Consider the following 19,684-nt stretch of genomic DNA (forward strand, 5'->3'; position numbering starts at 1 on the left):
CAACCAGTAGAGTCAACATGTTGGATGAAGAAGATAGAGTGTAAATAGGACAGGAAATGTCAGAGTCGGTATTTGGCCATGGTGTTCCCATTATTGCCTTCATTGCCACTGGAGGAAGACTTCCTCATTAAAATCATCAAAACAGTTACTTTGGAAAGAGACAGACCAGCAAACTCTATATTCTTGTAGTGCATATATGCACATGGGAAGAAAAATGTGGAGTTATTTCTATGTTGAGGGCGATTTTCTTGGGAGTTCAGATTCCCAGCATTAGAGCAAAAGTGGTAAAACTGTCTGGGACTTGCTCAGGCAAATAGGAGCTGGTTAGAAGACAGGCCCTTAAAAACAGCTTAGTTATAAAGCAATGAGCACTGGAAGTGATCATAAGAACAACTATGGTGCTTGAGAAAAAGCAATAATGTGAATGAGATGATTTTTTTTATCCTTTCCAGGCAGCACGATACAATCAGCTGCACACTGCTCAATAGGCATACTCCTAACTAGGGAGGAAGGTGAATAAATTTTTTTAATCACATGATACCTTCAGTATGCTGTAATAAAATATATACCTAGTCTAATCTTGTATTCTGACTTTGGTTACTGAGAGATTGTAAGGAATGAGATGGAGCCATCTGCTCAGTTTCTTTCAATGACAGAGTCCAAGTGGAAGATCCCAAATTGTGTACACAGTACCAGCAGGTAGCTGAATAGTGCAGCAGCAGGTACTGCTACTTGACATGTTTAAACAGGCCTTCTGCTACTTGCAAAGGTTTTACTTTAAAAATTCTATATAATTTCCTTTCTTTCAACTTCCTGCTTGCCTTTTTTCTAAAGTAAAAGTTGTGGTGAAATTTGCATTTCTCTTTTATTTTTTTTTTCCTTTTCAGCCTTTTCCTGACTGGCAGGGATACCAGGGATAAAGTATACAGTGACTGTAAATGGTTGCTTTGGAGCTGTGTCTTTAGCTGCATCTTGTGCTTGCTCAAATCTACTTCAGAGTGTTTTTCTTGCTGGGGGATCAAGATAGAATGAGATTGTTTTCCAGCAAATTAATCTCATGTGTTTTAAAAGAAATGTGTAGTTTTTGCCCCTCTGCATTTCTTAATTTCTGATTTTTCATCTCTGCAGCTTACCCAGTCTCCTCCATGTAAAAAAACACAGGTTTCTTTTGTGTACCACCATTACCGTGATTGCTTCCTTGATAGCATGTCTTACACAGTCTTGGGGGCATTAAAATAGATTATGATTTAGTTTTGGTTTTTTTCTCTCTTTCCTTTTGATTGTCATTCTGCTTTTGTAATGCATGATGCTGCTTCCTCTCTGACATCGCCTTGTCCACCAACCCTACACAATGTGTAGGGGTGGAATTAGTTTCCAGGTATATGTCCCGTTCAGAGATTTCTTTTATACTTGAATATAGACACTCTTGAAGTAGTCAGGCAGTTGGACTGGGTGATTGGTGTTAAGTCCCTTCCAATTGAAGTATTCTAAATCTATAGTTTCTCTTACTGTCTAGATATTGTTCAGGTGACTAGAAACACATACCCATTTCTTCCTGCAACAGGCACTTAATATGCCTGAACTTTGACTTCTTTGTCCTTTGCTTAGGGTGTGGTGTTCTTATGCCTATCACAGGGGATTTCAGATTGTGCTAAAATAATTTATTCCCTTGCTTCTGAATCTAAGTCTCTTTGGGCCTGATTCAAGTTCTGGTAGAGGCAAAGCTCATTCTTGTGTCTGTCTTTTTTTTATGTTCTGTGTCTTGGGGGTATTTTAGGAAATAGGAAACAAATTCCTTTATCTTGCAGCCTTTTTAACACCTATTTTCAACATGCCTCAATATAAATTGACCAGTGTGGTGTACTTCTAATCAGCAGTGTTGTATGAAACAGCTCATGATCTTTAACCTCTTAGCTAAGTGGCTAAACTTTGTGTCTAGGACCATTCACTATCTGATATCCACAAATGTTGCACTTGCTGGCTGCTTCTGTTGTGGTCCTGGGGGTGCTTTAGGAGAAATTCCTTCTTCACAATTTACCCGGTAACCAAAGACCAGTTAGAAAGGTTGGACCAGGTGATCCTTGAGGCCCCTTCTGACCTGGTATTCTGTTACGGCTGCCGCCTTTTCGGTGGGAGCCAAGGTTTTACTCTGCCCAAGAGGACACTGACATCTAGTGGATGGGTTCACAGGCACAGAGCAAGAAAATTGCTGCTTGAAGGGCACTTTTCTTTTGGACTTGTACCTCTATTTCGCTTTTGTTTAGATGCTCAGGGTTGTTTGGAAGAAGAATTTTTAAAATGTAGCTTTATGTAATCAAGCACTGCAAGAAGAGGCAGATGTTTCAGCTTCTCAGCTCTCAGACAGTGCTTCTGAGTTGTCTTGATTTCTGGACCTATGCTTCCAATGAAACTTGAAGCCTAATAAAATGTTGTAGTGTTGCTTTGCCACTCATCTGGGGCATCAGCTAGTTTGACTGGCAACCAAGTAGAAGAGAAAGTTTTAACAAGAGCACAACTTTCCCAGGAATGTTCCTAAGGAGGGAACAGAAGTCAGACATTCTGAAAATGTTCATCAAAATGTTAGCATTGCTTTCAGACAAAAATAAACATTTCAGTGGCAGTCATAAAATCCAGATTTCATCAGTAAAGAAAATAAACACTGTGAAGCTTGATAGCTCAGTAGTTAAGCACAATGTGTTCTGCTGTCCAAGACAGTTGATGTAAACTGAGTAAATTATGCCTGTGAGCATCTTGCTGGGGATAGTTTGGTTTCTGTGGGATGAAGTAATTCTGCACTAGTGTTTCTTAAGCCATAACCTACTGGGTTTGGATTTTGATATCTAGTAACTTTCTAAATGAGGTTAAAACAACAGACAGTTTTAAGGTACTTGAATTGTGACTTAAAAGAAGCATTTCAGGCTCCACGTAACACTCAGAAAGTACAGACAGTGTGCAGAGTCAGGGTGTTAGACATAATGTTTGGTGACTATCTTCAAAAATGGCTATATTGCTTCCTTGGCTAGAAAAAACATTGACTTTTCCCCCAGAAGATACTAACATTATTTTGCTGTTTGCTGGTGTTCTTTGCTTACAGTGATAGTATCCTCAGCTTAAACTATCACAACCAAAACCATGAACATAAAAATGAATTCATGTTTTACATTTGGTTTTCTGGTATTTCTTGTAAGTGCTACTAACACTTTCTCTGTGCTAAAGGACAGGGACGGTGGTTTGAAACTGGAGCAGGAGAGATTTAGGTTGGACATCAGGAGAAAGCTCTTTTTAATGAGAATGGTGAAATACTGGAACAGGTTTCCCAGGGATGTGGTTGAGGCCCCACTCCAGGAGACATTAGAGATCAGACTTGATGTGGCCTAGGGCAGCCTGCTCTAGTTGGAGGTGTCCCTGCTGACTGTAGGGGTGTTGGACACAATGACCTTTGAGAGTCCCTTCCAATCCAGTGCAGTCTTTGAATTTATGCAATGCAAGCAAATGAGTAGAATATGAATGTTTCTATTCTGAGAGGAAAGTGTAAGTAATTTTAAGTTAAATCAGATTTATTATCAGACCATGAATTAAAATAAAAGTATACAACCCACCAAAAAAGATAAATCACATCCACAATGGCCCTTTTATTTAAGGAAAACAAAGAAAAACCTCTTATCTCCAATTGGCTGTTAGGAGTTTATATTGTCTTGTCTCTAGAATTTTTTCCAGCATGCGGGAATTACTACTGAATGCAACTTGTTTATCTATAAATATCCCACATCTTTATTACCTTGGTGAGCACTTCGTTGATTTATGATAATACACAGGTGTGTTTCCTTCATTGGCAGCTTCTGGTGTACAACTGTATTTGGCATTTGTTAAGTTTCATTCCTTTTTACCCTTGAAGTCTGTCTGCTTGCTCTGTGTTATATTCTTATCTTCCCTTGTTGGTTGTGCTCTAGCTTTTGCATCAAATGTTTGTTAGTGTGCTCTATTCTTCATGAAGTCATGAAGGAAAATGTCTGATTGGCCTGGGAGATTCTTGCCCTGCCTGAATTCTTGTAAAAATTCACATTGTCTTCTTATGAATTAGCACCAAATCAAATACTGATTAGAACAATTTCTTTTCTCAAGAAAGGAAGTGGAGTCTTAATACTATGTCACTTATTCCACTTAGATGAGAATTATAGATAAGAATCTTGAGACTGCATCTGAAGATATTCCTCACTTGTTTCTGAAATACTTGGCAGTAAATCTATCATCTGGAACCTGGGGATTTTGAATGAAGTTGTTTTTTCTGTCTGAAATACAAATATAATGAGGGTTAGTTGCTGTTTACCAAACAAACTATTGACCTCTGCATTCTGGATTGTAAATGTTCAGCTTCTGAAAGTGACATTGCTTGAGACTTATTTAACGTTTATCAGCAGCCTAATTGAGAAGGCAGTTGTCTGAACCAGATGAAGTTTGTTGGTTGAGTTCTGTACCTTTTTATTTGTTGAAATTTGGCACTGCAAGACCAAATTCACAATGAGCTGTGACAAACACATCCTGTAGGCTACAAGCATTAATGACTGGCTACTTTAGAAACTCTTATGTGATTGAATGTGTGCTTTGTGTGACGTAAACATTTCTCTGCTCTCCAAAATAGAAGAATTACACAAGTAATTACATAAAAAATGCAATAAAGGCATTCACTGGGAGATCACAGTTTAACTTGCAGTTTTGGTGTATAGAAAGCAATAAAACATAGCTAAAGGCTTTGTTTTAGAAGTATCAGGGATTTTTATTCCCAATGCTAGTTTTAAAGGAGAGTGTTTGTTACTTGACCCTTTGGTTTGTTGGAAGTTCTACTGAGTCTTCAAAACAATTTAGTTTTCTGTAAATATTTATGATTTACAAAGGTTAAACTTGGGAGCCATTGGATCATAGAGTGCACTGTGTTGGAAGGGACCTCTAGAGGGCATCTTGTCCAATCTGCCTGCAGTGAACAGGATCATGTTGCCCAGGGCCCCATCAAGCCTGATTTTGAAAGTCTCCAGGGATGGGGCCTCTACCACCTCCCTTGATGCAGCTTGTTCCAGTGTTCCATCACCCTCACACTGGAGAACTTCTTCCTAATGTCTAATCTGAATCTACCTTTGTCTAGTTCAAGAACATTGCTCCTCATCCTAGCGCTATGTGCCTTTGGAAACAGTTCCTCCCAGGCTTTCTTGTACTTGGAGGCTACTATTACACAGAATCACAGAATGTCACGGACTGGAAGTGGCCTCAAAAGATCATCTAGTTCAACCCCTCTACCAGAGCAGGATCACCTATACCAGATCACACAAGAATGCATCCAGGCAGGTTTTGAATATCTTCAGAGAGCGAGAATGTACAACCTCCCTGGGCAGTCTTTTTCAGTGTTCTGTCACACTCACAAGGAAAAAGCTTTTCCTCATGTTTACATGAAAATTCCTATGCCTCAACTTCCACCCATTGCCCTTTGTCCTGTCATCACACATCACAGAAAAAGAGCCTGGCCTCATCCTCCTGATGCTCACCCTTTACGTATTTATGGTCACCCCTCAGTATCCTCTTCTCCAAGCTAAAGAGCCCCAGCTCCCTGAAGCTCTTCTTGTCAGACAGGTATGTCATTCCTTTAATCATCTTTGTGGCTCTGCACTGGACTCTCTCAAGCAGTTCTATGTCCCTCTTGAACTGGAGGGTCCAGAACTGGACACAGTGCTCCAGATGTGACCTCACCGGGGTAGAGGGCAAGGAGAACCTCGCTCGACCTACTAGCCAGAGCCCTTCTAATACACCCCAGAATGGCATTGGCCCTCTTGGCCACAAGATCACATTGCTGGCTCATGGGCAGCCTCCCATCCACTAGGACCCCCAAATCCTTTTCCCCTTCCTTGCTTTCCAAGAGCCCAGTCCCCAACCTATACCAATACTTGAGGTTGTTCTTTTCCAGGTGCAAGACTCTACACTTACCCTTGTTGAATTTCACTGAACTTCTTCCTGCCCAACCCTCCAGCCTGTCCAAGTCTCACTGAATGGCAGCACAGCCTTGTGGTGTGGCAGTCACTCCACCCAGATTGGTGTCATCGGCAAACTTGCTGACAGTACACTCTGTGCCCTCATCCAGGTCGTTGATGAATATATTGGACAGAAATGGTCCTACTACTGACCCCTGTGGGACTCCACTAGTTAGAGGCCTCCAACTAGATTCTGTCCCATTGACCACAACTCTGTGATTCTTTCCTTCAACCAGTTCCCAATCCACCTCGCTACCTGATCATCATCTACACTGCCTCAGTTTAACCAGGATGCTGTGGGAGATAGTGTCAAATGCTTTACTAAAATCAAGATAAATTGCATCCACTGCTATATCATCATCTATCCACCTAGTTATGGCCTCATAAAAGGCTACTAGGTTGATCAAACATGACTTCCCCTTGATAAAACCGTGTCAACTGCTCCTAATGATCCCCTTGTCCTTGATATGCCTTAGAACAGTGCCGAGAGTAAGTTGCTCCATTACTTTTCTGGGAATGAAGGTGAGGCTGACCAGTGTATAGTTGCCTGGGTCCTCATTCTTAGCCTTTTTCAAGACTGGAGTGACATTTGTGTTCCTCCAGCCCCCAGGCACCTCTCTTGTGGTCATGACTTAATGAAGATGGTGGAGAGTGGTCTGGCAATGACCTGTGCCAGCTCCCTCAGCACCTGCGGGTGTATACCATCAGGACCCATGGACTTACAGATGTCCAGATTACTCAACTGTTCCTTAACCCAGTCCTTGTCAACCAAGAAAGACTCCTGACATGCTTACCTCTGGTGCCTCAGGTGTCAGGGGCTTCTGAGGACAGTCTCCAGCAGCATAGATGGAGACCAAGAAGGCATTTAGTCACTCAGCCTTCTTTGTGTTCTCTGTCACCAGGTCTCCCTGGAGCCTCCTCACTACCTCATCCTCTCCTCAGAAGAGAGGTGCTCCATCTATCTGATCATTTTTGTCTCTTCCCTCTGGATCCTCTCCACCAAGTCCTTATGTTGAGGGCCCCAGACCTGGTTGTACCTCAGGCAAGGTTTCATCAGAATGACAGAATCACCTCTCTCAACTTGCTGGATGTGTTTCGTTTGATGCAGCCCAGGATGAAAAATAATCAGTTTGTTTTGTTAAGCAGCTAGTTGAACAAAATTAATAAAGTAAGAAATATTTTCTCTATGAGTAGTAGTGCTATAATGTCATAGAAAATTCTGTGCATATGCCTATATTACTTTTGCAGAAGAGAACTGCCACATGATAATAGCATATGTGGAGAGGGTTGTAAGGATTTAATTCAATTTTTAGCAGTTTTATGTCCAACTGCCAAATGTTCAGCATTTAAAACAAAGACTGTAATGAGTGGATGTAAGCTAAAAATCACACTTGTAAATAACTTAGAGTCTAGATCTGCTGTTTCTGTGCTCGTCATTGCAGCTTTGGTTTTGTTTGAGTAGTTGCTTTATAGCTTTCTTTTGGAATTATGAGAATTATGTTGGCCATTGTGTGCCCTGTTTTATCACAGTATCATCAGGGTTGGAAGAGACCTAACAGATCATCAAGTCCAACCCTTTACCACAGAGCTCAAGGCGAGACCATGGCACCAAGTGCCACGTCCAACCTTGCCTTGAAGTGCCCCAGAGACGGCGACTCCACCACCTCCCCGGGCAGCCCATTCCAGTGTCCAATGACTCTCTCAGTGAAGAACTTTCTCCTCACCTCGAGTCTAAATTTCCCCTGGCACAGCCTGAGGCTGTGTCCTCTTGTTCTGGTGCTGGCCACCTGAGAGAAGAGAGCAACCTCCTCCTGGCCACAACCACCCCTCAGGTAGTTGTAGACAGCAATAAGGTCACCCCTGAGCCTCCTCTTCTCCAGGCTAAACAATCCCAGCTCCCTCAGCCTCTCCTCATAGGGCTTGTGCTCAAGGCCTCTCACCAGCCTCGTCACCCTTCTCTGGACACGCTCAAGCATCTCAACGTCCCTTCTAAACTGGGGGGCCCAGAACTGAACACAGTACTCAAGGTGTGGTCTAACCAGTGCAGAGTACAGGGGCAGAATGACCTCCCTGCTCCTGCTGACCACACCATTCCTGATGCAGGCCAGGATGCCACTGGCTCTCTTGGCCACCTGGGCACACTGCTGGCTCATGTTCAGGCAGGTATCAATCAATACCCCCAGATCCCTCTCTGTCTGGCTGCTCTCCAGCCACTCCGACCCCAGCCTGTATCTCTCCATGGGGTTGTTGTGGCCAAAGTGCAGCACCCTGCACTTGGAGCTATTGAACCCTATCCCATTGGACTCTGCCCATCTGTCCAGGTGGTCAAGGTCCCGCTGCAGAGCCCTTCTGCCCTCCAACTCAGTCACATCTGCCCCCAGCTTCGGTGGAATTTTGTTGGAAGGTGCATGTTTTTGAACTCATGGGAACACACGTATTAGGCAAAAATTGACAGGTATTTCAAATACAATTATGGAACAAATATAATTTGCCTATCTATAAACATTGTGCTGGTTATTGGCTAAGGCTGTTACAACTGGAATCTAGGCACAAGTCTGTGTCTTTCATGAGACTGCTTCTTTCTGACTATTGAATTTCATCATAAATGTCCTCTTTATAATTAACACATTGCTTGGCTTCCAGAGGCAGCCTTAAAGAAGGGGTAAAAATAGTTATAAGCACGTTTTCTCCAGATAGTAGAAATGTATTTTCTATTTGACACCTTCTCTTTCCCTCTACATTCCCTTCTATGTTCCCTGTATATATGTTACTGTGCAAAAGTACTAATTTAGTGCTTGCCAAAACCTGGGCTTACTTTGTGTTTGTGTCTGGGCTTCGGAGGTGCAACGGTCATTAAAATCTTGTGCCCGTTCTACTTGCCAGTTATGAACTAACTTAACTAGTGGTATTCTCACCTTGTCTACTTAGTGCTTTTGGGTGTAAACTACTGAAAGACTCTGATACCAATTTTCTGTACAAGGTTCAAGCTTGCTTAGCAAAAAAGACTTCTAGAGAAAAACAACCTTGGTGTATTTTTATTGGAATTGCTTGCATGTCCAACATCAGCATATTCAACGCTGTCATAGAATCAACCAGGTTGGAAGAGACCTCCAAGATCATCCAGTCCAACCTATCCCCCAGCCCTATCCAGTCAACTAGACCATGGCACTAAGTGCCTCAGCCAGGCTTGCTTTTCTTGAACACATCCAGGGACAGTGACTCCACCACCTCCCTGGGCAGCCCATTCCAATGTCAAATCACTCTGGGAAGAACTTCCTCCTAACATCCAGCCTATACTTCCCCTGGCACAACTTGAGACTGTGTCCCCTTGTTCTATTGCTGGTTGTCTGGGAGAAGAGGCCAACCCCCACCTGACTACAATGTCCCTTCAGGTAGTTGTAGACAGCAGTGAGGTCACCCCTGAGCCTCCTCTTCTCCAGGCTAAACAGGCCCAGCTCCCTCAGCCTCTCCTCATAGGATTTGTGCTCCAGGCCCCTCACCAGCTTTGTTGCCCTTCTCTGGACATGTTCCAGCACCTCAACATCTTTCTTGAATTGAGGGGCCCAGAACTGGACACAGTACTCAAGATGTGGCCTGACCAGTGTTGAGTACAGGGGAAGAATAGCCATTCTAGTGTCTGCTGAAGGTTCTAATGTAACTAAAGAGAACGGTACTTTCTGAGTTCCAGAGATATAAGGGAATATAGTAAATATAGGAAGGTAATTTGGACCCAACTCCAAATTTCAGTTGCAATGTTTCTTGACTGCACAAACAGCTATGCTTCTTACACAGAACATTTGTTAGGCTCCTGCTTTTAAGCTTAAAGGATTTTTTTGTGAAAAGCTTGCAGGGCAGAACCTATCTTTCAGGAAAATCAGCAAGCCATAGCCGTTAAAAGCAGTGACACCTTTTAGAAAGGCAAGGTGTAACAGCCACAACAGACTTCTTTGGTGGGGAAGGGGTATATATATTTTTAAATGGATTTGTTTATGGCTTTTTGGTAACAGGGGACGAAGAGGTAGAAAATTCTAGTTTACTTCTCTTGGAGTGAAAGCTAGGGGTTTCCTGTTTCATTTGTGGTGCTTTTTTTTTTCCCACCTAGTATGAATTGGGCTGAAAACAAACACTGACCTCAAGGAAATGTGTTCTAAGGCGTGGGAAAAGAGGAAGACTTTTACATCTTGTGAAGGAAGAGGGAGAATAACTTCGGTTGTAGGTTGCTGGTGTGGGGGTGGGTTTTTTTTTCCTTTTTTAGTGCTGAGCAGAAACAAAAGCAAAAGGTATTCTCGGTGGAACTTAGTAGATTGGCATGCTTAAATATTAAGGTGGCACATTTTCTGTGCTACATCTAGCAGAGGCTTCTTAACTGTTTAGTAGCTGTTTTCTTCAGTGACAAGCTGCTGGCTTCTTTTGTTTATAGACAGGTTGATAGATACCATTGAAACAGCTGGTGTGTTGTAAAAGCATTTTCTTAAATGATTTGCCAAAGCTTTCTTGAGCAGCATCTTCCCTTTTAATCACATAGCAAGGTAGGATGAACAGGAGCTCCATCTCTTCAAAGAAGAACCTGAAAAGGAAATAAAGATTAAATACAGTGTCATTTTTAAAAATATGCTGTTGGTGTGCACATCCTAACAGAAAGTTAGGGAAAATGTAGGCTTGGAAAGGTGAAAAATGTTAGTCTTCCACTGGCAGTACCAAATTCCTGAGAGTATACTGCTGTATTGTTTATTGTGTTTGGGTTTTTTTTCCTGTTTCCAGTTCTGATGTGATGCTGAAGAACGCAGAGTATGCTCCTTAGCTGGTTCTTTTCAGTACTGTCTTTTGGCCTTCTCTGTGTCAGGAACTACCAGCACTGTTCTCATTGACTGGTGCTTCTTTATTCAATATAAATCTCCAGCTAATGCGATTACATGAGTTCCCCTCTTTGTTGAGAAAGTACCAGAGATAGGGTGATGTAGAGTACACTACCTAATACTCATATGATGTTTTTCTTTCTTTCTTAGCTAATTTTGGAAGGATTTTGCTTTTGCGTGGTTCACAGAAGCTTCCTTGAATGCAGTGGGGTTTTTGGACCTGTTATTACCTGCTATGAAACATAGACAGAGCTCCCAAGGGACCATAGTTAATAAGGGATTAATATACAAGCCTGATTAGATGTGCAGTATGGACCATGCTGTGGAAATTGGAAGTGTGTTCCTGAAACTGGAATTGTTTCAAAGAATCATCTCCCCTCTGTCACGTGTGGTAAATATTTGTCAACAGCCCACAAACGACTTCTATTATGCAGTGAGTAAGCAGACTTAAACTTGAGCTTTTTGAAAGAGAACAAAACTTCAGGCTTATGAATATAGTTCTTCAAGTGTGATGAATCATGACTACACACTTTCTTTTGACCATTTTGATCTCGTACCAGAGTTAGCACTTCCAGTGAATATGTGATTGCCATGAAAGTGTCCCCTGTAACTGCAGAAGTCCCAGGCTGCATCTCTAATAACCCTGCTGTTGGTGTCTGAGCATCTTCTGGGAGGTGGTTTGGTTGTTTGCAGCCTTAAGCCAAATGAGTAGGGGTTTTTTAGATTGTAGGCAACTGTTTATTGTAAATTAGCATGAAACTGGACTGGGATGGATCTTGTCAACAATTTAACACAGCCTGAGCAAAACTCATTCTTCTTTTGCCCTGTCATTATCTCATTCTTCTATTAAGTGTGTTCTTCTGCTGGTTACTAGGCTGTCACCTAGGAGGCATTGAATCTCTTGCATTCTCCAGTATACACATTGCAATAGCTTTCTGCTATTTAATGTGTGTAGGGTGAAATCTTCAGCTGAGTCTGACCCTTTCCTGTTTCTGTGGTACTTTTTCTTTAAAGCTCAATGTTTAGATTTTTTTTTGTCATTGTACACCTAAGCTTTTTCAGGTATTACTTCGTCAAGTAGTCTTTTCTCATGCAAGATGACTTCTGCTTCTACTCATGGTTTTTAGGGGTGATTTCTTTCTTTCAATTTTTTCTAAGCAGAGTCATGGTGTTTGTCTCATAAAAATCAGTTATATGGGAAAAAAAATTCCCAAAACTCACAATGAGGTTCAGATGTGAAACAAAATCTTTAAGCTTTATTAGTGGCTGTGCTTGGAAAGTGTAACTGTTTTTCCATGCCCCCGCCCCCCCCCTTTTTTTTTCTGGGCTGGGGATTTATATTTCTATTTCAAGCTGTTTCTCAGTAATTTTTTCTATTTTGACACAGCTAAGGGCAGTCTTGTAGTAGAACAATGTCTCCCATGTGCAGTGGTATCCTTCATGTCTGTGCCGTTACAAACCAGGTTTCTCTGCCTGCTATGGATACAGGTTATATTCTGAATTTGGGTTTAGTGTCTAAAATAGAATTTACACTCTTTTCTCAGTTTCAAGGTTGTAAAGGCCTAATTTGAGTGGCATAATATAAGCTGTGTTGCTCATGTTGCTTCCTGGGTGGCTGGAAGGCATGGGCTGGATTTTATTATTGGAGAGTATGACTTTCAGTTTTCTAGGATCTGAAATAGATGAAGGCTGCTGGCTTGCTTCTGCTTTTTACTGTGCTTTTCTGTGAAATATGCTGGAGTATTGCACATTGTATTATTTCCTTAAACTCTCCTTATCTCAATCCACAGGGCATTTTGCATGTGTCTCTCATTCCTGATCATGAGAAGGAGTCATGTTAGAGCAGACTGTCTTAAACCAGGGCAATATAAGAGATCTCTTGTCACTCATCCTAATTGTGAATACATTGTACCTGAAAGGCAGAGACTCTCTCCAAGTGAGCTTGAAACTCAGAGATTTTGTTTTCTGTTCTGTTCAGCCATGGGCTTCAGAGCAAAGTACTGGCTGTTAGCAGTTGTGCCTGAGCCAGTCTGTTCTTCCTCCAGGTATTCTGAGCAACAACAGATTTTTCTGTTTCTCACAGGTATTCTTTGTGCAGTTGTTACTCCCTAGCAGTACAGTGTCTTTTACAAGTAAAGTACAGTTGTATTCCATACTGGAACTGGCTTCAACATAGTAGTGAACTGCTGATGACCTAGAATGAGATTTTTAACACTGTAAAAGGAGAGAAGAGGGTTTTTTTATGAGTGATCTTCTTACCCTACATTCATAAAACTGATTCATACGATGTTTCTGTTATATTGAGACTCGGAAAGATAACATAATTGCTTTATTCCAGAGGTTAAGAAGACTATCAACAAAATACAGAACAGAGAAGATCTACCCAACAGCCACTGGAGAAAAAGAAGAAAATGTTAAAAAGAATAGATACAAGGATATATTGCCATGTAAGTCTGATTTCTGTGGTGTTACAGGCTGAGGTGCTTGTTACTATTGATGTAGTTTTTGTCTTTCAGATTGTTGTGTACCTATGTGCTCTTTTTTCCAGTGCAGAAAAGTAGTGCTGTATTTATCAGAAGTTGTTGCTTCTGTCAGACAAAGCAGTACCTCAAGACTAACTCACTACCAGCCTTGGAGTGAAAAGCATGTGTGTGTGTCCACATTACAGTTCAGTTAAAGGAAACACTGGTTACCTGAAAATACTCATTACCAGTTGTGAACTGAGCCTTTAAGCTATAAACAAATATCCAAACACTGAGTCTGAAGCTGGAGCTTGCAGTGGATTTTTTTTGAGAATTCCATTCCAGATCTGAAACTGACAGAGCAGAACTGTCAGATACAGGCAGGCAGGAAATGTTGGCATGCAGAACCTGCTCAAGAATCTTGGGTCTACTGTGCTGGGAAGATGGGAGCCCTCTCCAGCCTACCACTCAAACTACTCTGATCTGCCATTTAAAAGTAGTTTTCAGTATTAAGTCTGTGACAAGAGTGCATGCTCAGATTGCTCCTGCCTTTATGTTTTATCAATGAGTGTTATGCAGTGCAATATATTTGAAGGGCTTCTCCAGGCCTCTACTTGAGTGTCTTGTCTTTAGATCTGCAATCTAATCTAAACATTTTATAATCTATACTTGTGTTTTTTTAGGAAGCATTACATGCTAACACAAACATTTTTTGCATGTTACCAAGTCTCTGGCAGAAAACATCACTATCTTGGAAGCTTTTCGGAAGAGCTTTCTGTGTAGCAATAACGCTTAGCATGTACTTCTGGGCATGGCTCCCTGTTTTATTGCCAGTCATCCTCTGATTATAAAAAACCCAACCAGCCATATTTTCTCTTTTTAAATAGACTCTTTATTGAACATAGCTCCAGTAAAGAAAAAACATGAAAGTTTTAGCAGCTGTTCTGTGGTAAAGAAGTTGATCCTGGGAGCAAAAAGTAACAGAAATTGCTTGAGCAGATGCTGTTTCTGCAGATACTTCTGTTCCTCAGTTCAAAGATGATTCTGTATTTCTAGTTAAAACAGCTCCTATTGTAGAAAAAATTCCCTCAGATTATTTCTATCTAGGAAGTGTTGGTATCAATAAGAGCTGGAGGGACTGGTGAGCCTACCAACCACCTTCTTAGTACAAATCACCAAGTTGTTTCTATGTTAAAGATACATTTAATTTTCAACATGAAAAATAATTTCAAGATGTTTCAAGCTTATTCTGTCAAGACTGCTGAGTATTTTCGTCTCCAAATATCTGTTTTGCTAAGAAAGATCTGATTTCTCTGAGACAGTAATGCTTGAAATGTCAGAACTCCCTGAATGAAGGCATCTGCTGCTTCTCATTAAGAAGTGAGCTAGCAAAGTGCCCAGCCTCATGTTTGGGGGATAGTACCAATCTGTGCCTGACCAATAAACCCCAGTGTATTTACCTGATGGAGTCTCCCTTGGCCAAGAATTTAAAGATCTACCTTCTACTTCTACTGTGCACTGGTGTTTTATTCTTTTTGCTTTCTCTAAATGTGTCTTTAATTCTGACCATTGTGATCTGTCTTAGTAAGTGTGTAACTACAATTTAGATTATTTCTGATCAACTGGCTTCTACTTCTCTGTAATGAATTGCTCTTGGTACTCTCTAAACTTGAGCAACAGAATCAGATAGCAGTAGGAGCTACTCTGCTTATTCTACCTCTGTTGCTTTACCCATAAATTAAATTGACTGACTTGCCAGTGTAACGTATATTCAGGAAGCATTCTCTAATGCTTAGTTTCTTATGTACATACCTCTTATATTTACTGTCCCATATTGATTTACATATGTTGTAATTCTTGATTAAAAAAAATACAATTCTTCTTTTAGTTGACCATAGCCGAGTTAAACTGACATTAAAAACTCCTCCCCAAGATTCAGACTACATCAATGCCAACTTTATTAAGGTATGTGCTGCTGTCTTAATAACTATTAAGTTCTTGTTAAGCTTTTATTTCATATCAGTGGGGTTTCAACATTATAGTCCTAAATAACCATGTGAAGCTGAGGAAAGGTTTTTCTTTTATTATGGCTCAAATAAATTTACAATTTAGAAAGCATTGAAAAAAAGGCTTGGTGGTACTCAATGTGTATCATATTTAAAATGCTTAATTTTAAAATGATAAGCAACAGAATCTCCCACAGGAAAATCCAGATATATCTATTTTTAGGGATCACAATATATGTTGGACAAAATGTATATGTCAATATGCAGTTCTTGATGTTCATGAGAAATGTGGTAATGGAATTCTATCCAACCTTCTGAAAGAGGAGGCAAAATTGGGCTATAATACTGTTACACTTGTTTCAAAGCGAGAATGTCTTAGGCTTTCCTTGCAATATTAGTTTGATGCTGCATCTACACAGTAATGCTTCTTCCAAAACAGGTGTTCTTACTTCTTGAGTCTTAAAAGCTGAATATAAACATCTTCAAGCTTCATATTAAATGTTGTTGGTTTGGGTTTTGTTTTTTTTTTTTGAGATGTGGTAATACTGGGAGGGGGAAACTTAAATTTGTTCAAGGGGATGCTTTTTGACAAAATGGTTTTTAACTTTTCATCATTTCAATGTTTGAATAGCAAAAAAAAAAAAAATAAAGGCAGATTTCAGAAACCTTGTTTTCTGTTGCAATATCTGATGGCATAGTAGTTATAATTTTGGTCTCACTTCAATTTTTTTACTAATGTCTATGGATGCCTTTTTTATTCACCTTTCCTGTGGTATCAGAAAGATAATTCTAAGTTTACGTGTTTATTGATCTAAAGCCTTTTTATTCAGTGCACATATGTTTTTATCTATAAACATTAATGGTACCTTTGTGTATTTCTAGGGAGTACATGGGCCAAAAGCCTATGTTGCTACCCAGGGACCATTAGCAAACACAGTAATAGACTTCTGGAGGATGATATGGGAATACAATGTTGCAGTAAGTACCTGCTTAAAAGCCAAAATTACCTTATTTCATGACATAGTGATTGTGTGTCTTTTGCCTGAGCTGGCTGTGCTTTAGTCCATTTAGTTCACACATCGTATTTTTGTAGTTTAAATAGTATTCTGTGTAGCATTAGTATTAATTTACTCAGTAATGTAAATTCAAAGCCAAAGCATTACTGAATGGCTGCGAAGTGATGCTTAGTAACAAATAGATTGGTGCTTGGTTACATCTGGCCTGTAGGGGACCTAACAACTCCTACTTCGTGGGACAAAAGCAGACACAGAAGCAGCACGTCAAACAAAAGCCTGTTTCTGTTGGTGCTGGTTTGGAATTACTGCAGTTGTTTAAACAGCTATTGTCAGGTGTTAGCTTTTAAGTGGTGGTAAAATTGGGTATGTTCAACATAATTATATACTTTTTTTTCTTTGTCAGATGCCTAAATGGTGATTACTTGTTAGGGTGGTGTTATTGTAGTGCTCACATGGATATATCTGAATAAGCTTCACCTAAGAAATCTAATTCTTGTGTTTTAAATTATTTTTTGCACCTGTTTCAAGCCCTTTTTGTCGTTTGAAACAAGTACAGCTGCATTTCTTCCAGATATTTGAGTTTAGGCTTTACAGTCAGAATGAATAAATAAGGTATTTTTACAGGATTACAATAAAGTCAAATTAAAATGTATTAGTGTTGTAGATTATTTTGTACAGGATATAACTTGGGTGCTATTGTAGATGTGAAAGGGCATGCACCTGCAGGTAGGAAAATAATATTAATTAGCCTCTTCAGCAGTAACCAGCTGAGGAGTATCATCATCTGCCTGGACAGAAGCAAGCTTGATCTAAAAATGCCTAACTTGGAGAATAATTTTTGCTCTTTCTTTTCAGATAATTGTAATGGCCTGCCGAGAATTTGAAATGGGAAGGGTATGTACACTCTGTACTAAACCAAATCACTAGTGCCTGTGTGAGCAGTGTGCTGAGACCTGTGAAGCCTCAGATGCAGAATTGTAAAGATCATCTGCTAGATATAATGGGAATGGCTGTCCTTATGTTTATATACACAGAAGATGGTGCATGTGACTGCTTGGCTTCGCTCCAGTTGTGCTGTTAGATTATTATCCTGGGGTCACCCTAGTGAAATAGAAGTACCAATAGTCTCTTTCTGGTCACATCACTATGTGGGAAAGTCTTGCTGTTTGTGGGATGTAGGCAGACTATAAAAATCCTGAGCCCTTCAGAATTTCCTGTCAATTGATACACCTGCAAAAAGGACCTATCTTTTCAATCTCTCTGCTATGTTCTTAGGACCTGAGAAGAAATAAAAATGTGGTCCAGAATTGTGAATTCCAAACTTGCACAAAAACTAATTAGCTCTAATTGCTCCCCTGTATATGAGGCATGCTTGTGCATATATAGACAGCCATGAAGTTCCTATCCTTCTAGGTTTATTTATTGGTCATAGGGATTTTTGGGTTTGTTTTCCCTTTGGTATCTAAAAGGACAGTCACTTTACTATCTTAAAAGAAGTCCTGCAAGGCAGCACTGGACAGGTATTAAGGAAGAGCACTGCATAAGAGAGAGAGAATAAGGCATTTGGGGTTATAATTTTGTCTGCTCTGCTTCTGTTAATCATATTTTGGTACAACACATGAATTAAATTAGGATTCTTTGCTTTAACAGAAAAAATGTGAACGTTACTGGCCTCTGTATGGAGAAGCAGCTGTAACTTTTGGGCCATTTCGTGTTTCTTGTGTAAGTATAAACATTCATAAGTTCATTTTGCAGGATTTAGTGCTTTTTTAACCTAAAATAACTTCCACAAACTGTTCATTTTGCAAAAAATGCTTTCTATGTTTTCATTACCAGATTTTGCATGCAGGCTCTCAAAGGAGTACAGTGGAAAACAAAGCATGTACCTAAGATATCTGGGGGAGTTGAGTCTTTTTTTTTTTAACAGGGAATGCTATCATAGAATTACAGGATCAGCCAGGGTTGATGAAGGATCATCTAGTTCCAACTCCCCTGCCATGAGCAGGGACACCCTACCATAGATCAGGCTGGCCAGAGCCCCATCTAGCCTGGCCTTAAACACCTCCAGGGATGGGGCCTCAACCACCTCTCTGGGCAACCCATTCCAGGTTCTCACCACTCTCATGGTGAAGAACTTCCTCCTCACATTCAGCCTGAACCTACCTATCTCCAGCTTCATTCCATTCCCCCTCGTCCTGTCACTCCCTCATAGCCTAAAATGTCCCTCCCCAGCTTTTTTGTAGGCTCCCTTCAGATACTGAAAGGTCACAATAAGGTCGCTTCAGAGCCTCCTCTTCTCCAGACTGAACAGCCCCAACTGTCAGTTAGCATTCCACAAAAGTGGACCACTGATAACACAGTAGATGATGAATTTGACTTTTTTTGTTTGGATTTTGTTTTTTGTCACTTATTTTTCCTGACACTCACATTATTGTGTTGGAGAAAAATAACTTCTTTGTTTCTTTGATCTTGCCACCTGGTAGTTTGGTCAGGTTTGATTTTGGTTCTGTTGGTTATTAAGATATGAGGAAATCCTGGCATTAAAATGACCTTTGTGTGAACTTTTTACAGTGCACTTCATGATTTGCCTTAGCTGTTCACTTGTTCAAAAACAATGAAATTGACCCATTCCAAATTGATCTCAAAAGTGTTTCAGTTTGGTGTCTGTGGTATAAACTTTCCTTGGTGTTCTAAAAGCACATTTGAAGATTCTGATAGCCTAGATCTATACTTTTAATTACAGTGATCCATTCATGTGCACTCTTAGCTGGAAAGAAGGGTTAAAAATTGAAGATGTCACACTATAGAGAGATAAGAACTGAACATTATTCAGCAGAGGTTTTACAGAAGATGACTTTGGGAAGCAGGCTGTAAATGTATGGAGAAATACAGCAGAAAAAGTACTTTGAAATACTCTTAATAAATTAAAAAACAAACAAGTTTAAAGTTTGGACTTTTAGTTACATTCTATATGCTGCATGTTGATTTTTCCCAATTCATTGCTATTTTTTTATATTTAGGAAGCTGAGCAAGCAAGAACAGATTATTTCATCAGAACATTACTGCTTGAATTTCAGAATGTAAGTATATGATCACTTCTGTTCTCAGTGGTTACAGAAAGGTCTCTAAAATGATACAACAGAAAGGTCTCTAAAATGATACAACAGAAAGGTCTCTAAAATGATACAACAGTGATTGTTCATTAAAATGTCTTCACTCTTTTAGGTGCTGTGTTTATGTAAATCACAAAGCTTAGAAGCGATGTTAAAAACTTAGTATACAAGAACATGAATACTGAAAGTCTTTACTTGTCTTTGATGTGTTTCCTTG

The 19,684-nt window shown here is 40.2% G+C and overlaps 1 protein-coding gene across 4 annotated transcripts in view; it reads left to right on the forward strand.

Moving 5' to 3' along the window:
* PTPN12 (protein tyrosine phosphatase non-receptor type 12) overlaps positions 1-19,684 on the forward strand; it is a 70,023-nt gene that overhangs the window by 16,644 nt on the left and 33,695 nt on the right. For all 4 annotated transcript variants that reach the window (XM_064142555.1, XM_064142553.1, XM_064142551.1 and 1 more), the window contains exons 2-7: positions 13,209-13,317; positions 15,221-15,297; positions 16,221-16,316; positions 17,210-17,248; positions 18,005-18,076; positions 19,375-19,434. In XM_064142555.1, coding sequence (XP_063998625.1) covers positions 16,293-16,316; positions 17,210-17,248; positions 18,005-18,076; positions 19,375-19,434 — 195 coding nt within the window. In that variant the 5' untranslated portion in view covers positions 13,209-13,317; positions 15,221-15,297; positions 16,221-16,292. The remainder of the gene's footprint in view (positions 1-13,208; positions 13,318-15,220; positions 15,298-16,220; positions 16,317-17,209; positions 17,249-18,004; positions 18,077-19,374; positions 19,435-19,684) is intronic.

The sequence above is a fragment of the Pogoniulus pusillus genome, chromosome 4, assembly GCF_015220805.1.
Source record: "Pogoniulus pusillus isolate bPogPus1 chromosome 4, bPogPus1.pri, whole genome shotgun sequence".
Lineage (NCBI taxonomy): Eukaryota > Metazoa > Chordata > Aves > Piciformes > Lybiidae > Pogoniulus > Pogoniulus pusillus.